Source organism: Gossypium raimondii, chromosome 9 (genome assembly GCF_025698545.1).
Source record: "Gossypium raimondii isolate GPD5lz chromosome 9, ASM2569854v1, whole genome shotgun sequence".
Classification (NCBI taxonomy): domain Eukaryota; kingdom Viridiplantae; phylum Streptophyta; class Magnoliopsida; order Malvales; family Malvaceae; genus Gossypium; species Gossypium raimondii.
This window is the reverse complement of record NC_068573.1, coordinates 36,644,423-36,652,239: the sequence shown is the minus strand read 5'-3', so window position 1 is coordinate 36,652,239 and position 7,817 is coordinate 36,644,423. Positions and strand designations below refer to the sequence as shown.

Below are 7,817 nucleotides of genomic sequence, written 5' to 3'. Positions count from 1 at the left end.
TATAGGTGATGGTTAAAATTTTTATCAAATATTTATTGACCATATTTCAAATTGTGTTAATGTGAATATGAATGGATGATGCGTTTATGTGCGGTTAGTATAAAAATAGAATGGAGATGTAAGAGGATTATAGGATGTGAAAAGACTTCATACCAAAATAAATAAAGGAAAAGAGAGGGAGAAATAGGGGGAGGAGAGAAGAAGCCCGCTCTTTGAAAACCCTAAACAGCCAATTTTTAGTTTCCCGTATCCCACTCCCAATCACTCTCTCTCTCTCTCTGATTTTCATTTTTATTTATCTTTTTGGAAAAGAAAAAAACAAACATCGAAAAGCCAACCCCTCCCCCTCTCCTCTCTCCCCCACCTCTAAACGCCACTTCCTTTTCACTCTCTTTCTTCCTTTCCCTGCTGTCTCCTCTCCCACTGAACCCAACCACATCAATTTAAAACCAAAACACACACACCCAAACTCCACAGTGTCTCTCTAACACTAAGTAACGCAAAACCTGAAAAACCTCCATGGATCTTTACGACACGACCAACGTTTTGTTCACCAAAATCAAAGTTTTAGACCCTGAAAATGCTTCTAAAATCATGGGTTACATCCTTATCCAGGACTTGGCTGACAGGGATTTGTTGCGTTTAGCCTATGGCCCTGACTCCCTTCTTCACTCCCTTGTGCTCAAGGCTAAAGCTTACTTAGGTCTTTCCTCAAACACTTTCTCTGCTCCTTCTCTGAACCCGATCTCCAGACCCAACAGCTCCAACTCCAACAATTCTCAAAACCCACTTCCTCCATCATCTCCTACCCTCATTCCCCGAAATGGCTTCTTAGAATTTTCAAAGAAAGCACCTTCTTGGTGTCCTGCTAGCAGCCCCAAGTCAAGTCCTTTTCTTTCTTATGAAAGTATCCGCTCAGGGTCTCTCTCAGTTCCTCAAAGGTCTGGGGATAGCAACACTGATTTTATTGACGAGACTCAAATGAGTGATTACTTTTCTTTCTTGAACGATTCTTCCTCTTCTAAGAACGAGGACTTTGTTGGTCATAGAAGGAGCTTTTCTGCAAGTGATGCATGTTTTGGGACTGCTGAAGAAGCTGGTGGATTTGGTGGTTTTATGGGTGGTTATAAGCCTTGTCTTTATTTTGCTAGAGGGTTTTGTAAGAATGGTGATAATTGTAAGTTTTCACATGGTCTTGGTGGTTTAACTGATAATGTTGACGTTAATGGTGCTGTTGTTGGTTCACCTAGTAAAATGGACTTCCTTTATCATCAACATGAGGAAATTATGAGAATGAGGGCTGCTGCTGCTCATCAAAGACTGGCTGCTGCTCAGTTGATGGGTGGTGCTTCTTCTCCCTTGCCTTACGAAAAAAACATGAATGTTCTTCTGCAACACCAAACTGATGCTCAGAGGCATGTTGAATATTTCCTCTCTCTTTTTTTTTTTGTTTCCAATCGTTTGCTAGTTTTCTGGGCTACTTTATCTGTAAGGCTCTTAAAGTTTAAATTTTGTCCTCATATCGGGCTTATCAGGTGGTTACGGAATCCACATTAGGATTTGTTTTGGTTTAGATTAATTTACCCAGAAATAAATTAGATATTATATTTGGCCTTTCTTTCGTAGTTTTGATGCAATGGGTTGTTTCTTTTAGTCCGTTTTTCTTTATTCTTATGGTTTACACATTTACTGGTTCAAAAGTGGTCTTCGCTTCTGATGCTGTAATTCACAAAGTTCATTAACTAGAGTTTAGCTCACAGTGGGGTTTCTTTTATAAGATAATTGTTTGTCTTATTTTGGTGGGGAGTCTTGGTTAATTAAAAAGACCATAGCATGGCATTGGAATACTGTCTATTAACTATGTATATATTTATTTCAATTTGGCACATTTTGATGTTGCAGAGCTGCTGCATTGATGTATGGTGAAGAAACTTGCAAGTTTTCCCAGGGCCGAGCTGAGAGGAATGATTATTTCGCAATGGGATTGGAAGAGAAGGCTAACTCAGCTTCTAAACAGATTTACCTTACTTTTCCAGCTGATAGTACCTTTAAGGATGAAGATGTTTCAAACTACTTCAGGTATCTATTGCACTTCTGAATGGTCTGGCATTTTTTCCTCTGATTATATATGCAGTTTATGTTTTATCATTATTTCTATCCATATTGTTCAGTGGGGAGCTGCATTTTGAATTATTGCTTGCCTGGCATATAATTAGTTTTGGTATTGCAATTTAGGTTATAACCATGATATGGTACTGCTTATGGTAGAATGTAGTTTGACAAACTGATATGATTCCCTGGTGTTTATTGGAGCCATGATTTCTGTTTGTGGTAGAATCTACTGTTATGGTAGTTTTCATCATTCATTTCAACAATCCATGATTTCTATGTATGAAAATCCATGTTTTGTTACATCTAGCCTTGAATCCTGCTACCTTGTCCAGCTGTAGCATTGACTTTGATTGAGTCATCTTTTTCATCTTTCAAAAATCTATTTGCAATGAGCTATGTTTCCTATAGATATCTGTTTTATCTTCCAAAAGCGTACAATCTGTTTTGCAATACACTGTTTTCTATAGATCTGCATCGTATTATACATAATTTGCCAACGATTGTTCATCTCTAGTTAAGTGTTTATCCCATCAAACAGTGTATAATATTTGAAATACATTAGGACAACTATCCTAAATGCAATTTGATTGCTGTTGAACTCTTCAGGTGAGGAGGGGATAATCAATTAAATATGATCCATCTAGAAGCAAATGATCATATAAAGGACAAATTGTCGATAGTGCTTGTAACGGTAAAAGGACTTTACAAATGACTGGAGGCATATTTCAATGGGATTCACTTTTTTTATTCTATACATGTTCCTATTTTAATATTTACTGGTAGATAACAAATCTTCATCAGGAGACCACTTAAAACCCCTCATTTTAGTTTAGGCAGTATTTAATTGGCTTTGTTTTCATTTAGTGCTTGAGGATATATGGGAAATAGAGACTTAAGTAGTTTTGTCATTTTTAATTGAGAGCTGAAAGATGGGTTTCAGTGTTTAGACATGGAGAATCTGTCCTCTTACTTCAGGGAGTGATTGATTATTCAGCAAAGTTAATTTTAAATAATGAGTAAAGGAGCAGCTTGCAAATATTACCTTTGTCAATATCCCAGGAAAGCGCTTCATAAGCAATGCTGGTCTTTATGCGTATGGGAGTTTTAGGCTTCTGGGTTGTTTGTGGACTACGTGAAACCTGCAAGTATGTTGTATGGTAAGCCCGATGATGGTGAATGGGCAAAATTGATGTTTTCGTGGACTGGAGATGGATTATTGCTGGATATGCATGTTTGCAGAAGAAGCTGAGTTGACAGTTTATATGAGAGTCCAATTGCTGTAATTTGAATACAAAGGTTTTATTGCTATACCATAAATACATGATTGACACTCCTAGGGCATTGAGAATATTGTGTTTATTACAAGAGAATACAGTTTTGAGCAAAAGGAACCCTCCTTATATATCCCCCTTTCTTTAGCTGAGGCTTCCATTAAATGCATGTTGTGTCTTTTACTTGATTTGGTTGCATGCAAAATTCTAGAAAGGACTTACCAAAGTGTTTCCTTTTTTATGAACTAAGATTTGTGAATTTCTTAAATTTTAAGTTTGTCAATTTACATAGTGCTCCTGTATCTTTTAAAGCATGTTTGGACCAGTGCAAGATGTGAGGATCCCATACCAGCAGAAGCGAATGTTTGGTTTTGTTACTTTCGTCCATCCGGAGACTGTGAAGCTCATTTTGTCCAGAGGAAATCCCCATTTCATTTGTGATTCGCGTGTGCTTGTTAAGCCCTACAAGGAAAAAGGAAAAGTTTCTGATAAGTATGGCATCTTCTCTTGTTTGCTTTTTTATCTTGCAACTTGTCCTCATTGTGTGTTGATTTTGTAACTGTTAATGGAACAATTTCAGGAGGCAACATCTGCAACAGCAATTTGAGAGGGGTAACTTCTCTCCATGTTCAAGCCCTTCAGGGCTTGATTCTAGAGAGTCGTATGACCTTCATGTTGGTAAGAAAACAAACAAGCATGGGTGTTTGTGGGGTTTTTTGGCAACAAATGATAGGAGAAATAAAATGCCTAAAATGGCTTTTCCTGTTTTATGTTGTTCTTACTTTAGATTTTGGGGCCCTTAATTTCTGTTTACATATAGGGACAAAGATGTTCTACAATGCTCAGGAGATGATGTTGAGAAGAGAACTGGAAGAGCAAGCTGATCTCCAGCAAGCCATTGAATTGCAAAGGAGAAGATTCATGAACTTGCAACTTCCAGACTTTAAGAATGATGGTATTCATCATCACCACTGCAGCCTGTCAGTCGGTGCTTCTGTTCCCTCGTCCGACAGCATGAAACAAGAAGTCTCGGAAGGTTTGTTAATCAGCCTCAGGTCTATATCAGATTATTATCTTTTTGTTGGATTTGGGAATCCCACTGTAGTGATTGTGTTGGTAAATTGTGTGGATAAGTTTCTCTCTTGTTAAAAAGAAGGAAATAAAGTCAAATGAGTTGTTCAATACCGAGTTTGACAAATCAAGGAATGGTTAAGAAGACTTTGCGGTAGTGAAGTTTAATATTATTCATTGTGGCAGTCGGTGGTGATAATACAGCTGTTGCTGTTCCGTTGATCATGAATGCTGCTGAGCTGGAAGAAGTGAAGTCAGCATGTGTTCAGAAAGCCAGGGTTGGAAAGAGCCAAGAGTCTTCCAGCCCCAAAGGGTATGATGTCCAACATGGAACTTAATTCTGAAATATCGATAGAATTTCCGACAAGGAAAGATGCTGTATTTTGGATCTTTTAATGGAATCTTATTGTTTACTGCTGTCTTCTGGGCTTTCCTAAATTTCATTGTCTTCTAGTTCTCATATTTTTCATCTCCGTTTCTTGTAGATGTCATGAGAGCAGTGTAGAGCATGCACTTCCTGATAGCCCTTTTGCTTCCCCTAAGAAACCTACTGAAAATAACCTCCCTGAGCGTCCAGCTTTGGTGGAATCAAATGAAAGTTCTGCTTTATGTGCTGCTGCTTCATCCTCTGAAAATGATCCATTACCGCCCATCACTTCCACTAGCAAAATGGCCTCTGTTTAATATATCCTCTTTGTAATGCCAAGGTACTATCACACTGTTTGCACATTTTGTAACTTGAAGTCTTCTGGTTTCAGTATTTTTTTCGTAATTGAGAATTACTTAACCTTTTCTCAGGTTTTATCATGGGCATTGAAAGCAAATGTAGGAAATAAAGGTAAGCATGGTCAGAACTCGTAAAGGAATATCTATTAACTTGTGAGCTAATGTTTCTTGAATTTGAATCAAATGGCATTCTTACTAATGCAGAAAAGTAGAGAAGCATATACTAGAAGAATCCCTTAGATGTGTATAGTCAGATTCATATACTGAAGAGTAGATCCTAGAGAATATCTCCACAATATCATCATCTTCTTCAATACAATACCACTAACAGTGAATGCATATTGGACGCCTAATGGCAGAAGAACCGAGTTTCGAGCGTAGGGCTTTTCTCTTTTCTCCTTTCGATAATCTTTTCTAGGTATGTATTCCAACAGACAAAATCAGAAAAAACCAAAGGTAGTTAACTTACTGTATTATCACTCTATGCCATCTTCTTTCACCTTATCTGATTTAAAAAAAACATTATCTAAAGCTGAAGCATATGAGCAGAGACATTGATGCCTGAAATGTGTAACATTTAATTTAAAGTAGCACTTGTTTTGGAGGTTAGTGAAATGTCTTGGCATTAATTTTGGAACTTCAAAAGGGAAATGCATTGAAAAGATCAGATGTTCTGGAGATGATGGGGTTTGGTGGTTGGTATAATTATAAGTAACATCATATATTTTCAGGTTCCTGGCTGCCATTAAAGTGAAGAATGTTTGGTATAGCCATAGGAAAGCTGGTAAAAAGGCTTCTTTTTGCTAATGCCACTTTGTCTGAGTTTTATAATGTGTGTCCATATATATCTTAGGTCCACATGAACATGAAAGATAAGAAGATTTTGAAGGCTTTGGGCATCTTCTTGCTCTTATCACATGGGAACTGACATTATGATGAGAGAAATTAAAAGAGAAGGGCTTTAATTTAATGAGTTAATACTCAATAGCTTTAAGCCAGTTTCTATTTAAGAAAAATCAATTTAATGTAATGAAACAATATGTATAAAACTCTATTTTGAAGGGTTTTTTTTTACTCCATTTTTTTCAAACCTTTAATTCTGAAAAAGTAAATGTTAGTGTTTTGGAGCTTACATTCTTTTGGTTATTGTAATAGTAATATTGTCCAGTTAAAGATTCAATTGGTTAAAGGGGACTGCATAATATTCCTCATCCATTTTCATAAATTATTAAATATAAATCACTGTGTACTAAGAAAACACAATGTAATCGAATTTGAATTGTTTTGTTTATCTATTTCAGTACATTCTATAAAGAAAGATTAGAATTTTAAAATTATTATTCAAAAAGTTTAAATTTTATATATATTAATTAGGTAAATGTTATAATTTGATTTGTAAGAGTTTATGACAAATTATGTAAAAGAAGAGAAAAATTAAAACATTTCGTGTTTTGTGAATTATAATAAAAGGGCAAAGTTTGAACAATCAAGACTAGTGTGGCTTGAACCCAAGCTACACTTGGAGCAGTGAACACGTTTGACAATCAGGGTAAAGTCATTTTGTAAGTAAATAAATTAAAGGTTAAATTGATTAGTAAGAGTTTATGACAAATTACGTAAAAGAAGAGAAAAAATAAAACATTGTGTTTTGTGAATTACAATAATAGGGCAAAGCTCGAACAGCTAATGCGACTAGTGCGATTTGGCTATCAGGGCAGTATACCTGGGGGCAGTAAACACCCTTGACCATCAGGGCAAAGCTCAATTTGTAAGAAATGAATTAAAGGTCAAATTGATTAGTAAGAGTTTATGACAAATTATGTAAAAGAAGAGAAAAATTAAAACATTTCGTGTGCTCTAATTTTTGGGCTGCTTGTCATTTTTTTTTTATGAATTACAATAACAGGGCATAGTCTGAACAATTAGCGTGACTCAAACTCAGGCCGCACCTGGGGCGGTGAACAACTTTGATCATCAGGCCATCACATGAGGTTCTAAATGAACAAAGTGTATAATGAATTATTAAAACATATGAACAAAATTTTGAGGTTTATTTATTAAACAAATTAAATACAAATAAATATTGTTTATGTTTATAAATAAGTTTGTTTATATTCGTTAAAAAAAAACTTATTTAATATATCATTTAAATAATGTTTATATATAATGAATAATATTATAGGTTGGTTCTTTATTTTATTCATTGGCAATATGTATTATATTTAATTATTTTGTCTAAAAATATATATATATTTGTTTATTATATATCAACACGTTTGTTAATGTTGATGAATAAATTTATTTATTTTTTAATTTTAAATAAACAGAATTAAAAATAAACAAATCATCAAAAACATATATCAATTCAATTACAAATTACACCATAAGTGTGGCGAATCTTCTCTGGTCAGTGTGATTCTTGTATTGTGGAGTCTCTTCCAGCAATGATTGGTGTCCTCTTTTCGTGCTTTCTACAAGTTTATTATTGTCTTGTTGGCTGTTCTTTCTTTTCTTTTTGTCTCTATCGCTCCAGCCCCCGGGGTTGTGTAAGTTTTGAAGAACGAATCAACTCTATGTTTTCAGCAAAAAGAAAAAGAACATACACAAAACCAGACATGTAAAGCAACATTAGCATAA

At 35.3% G+C, this 7,817-nt stretch overlaps 1 protein-coding gene across 2 annotated transcripts; it reads left to right on the top strand.

Moving 5' to 3' along the window:
* The first annotated feature begins 208 nt into the window (after positions 1 to 208).
* On the top strand, positions 209 to 5,795 carry LOC105799372 (zinc finger CCCH domain-containing protein 55). 2 transcript variants are annotated; one of them, XM_012629900.2, is made up of 9 exons: positions 222 to 1,415; positions 1,903 to 2,079; positions 3,696 to 3,875; positions 3,964 to 4,061; positions 4,204 to 4,419; positions 4,641 to 4,767; positions 4,940 to 5,161; positions 5,253 to 5,292; positions 5,385 to 5,795. In XM_012629900.2, exons 1-7 carry the CDS (start codon positions 520 to 522, stop codon positions 5,136 to 5,138), a joined length of 1,893 nt encoding a protein of 630 aa, XP_012485354.1. In that variant the 5' UTR covers positions 222 to 519; the 3' UTR covers positions 5,139 to 5,161; positions 5,253 to 5,292; positions 5,385 to 5,795. The 2 variants fall into 2 exon arrangements, with proteins under 2 accessions (XP_012485355.1, XP_012485354.1); XM_012629901.2 differs by lacking the exons at positions 4,641 to 4,767; positions 5,253 to 5,292; positions 5,385 to 5,795 and having other exon boundaries at positions 209 to 1,415; positions 4,940 to 5,107.
* The last annotated feature ends 2,022 nt before the right edge of the window (positions 5,796 to 7,817 follow it).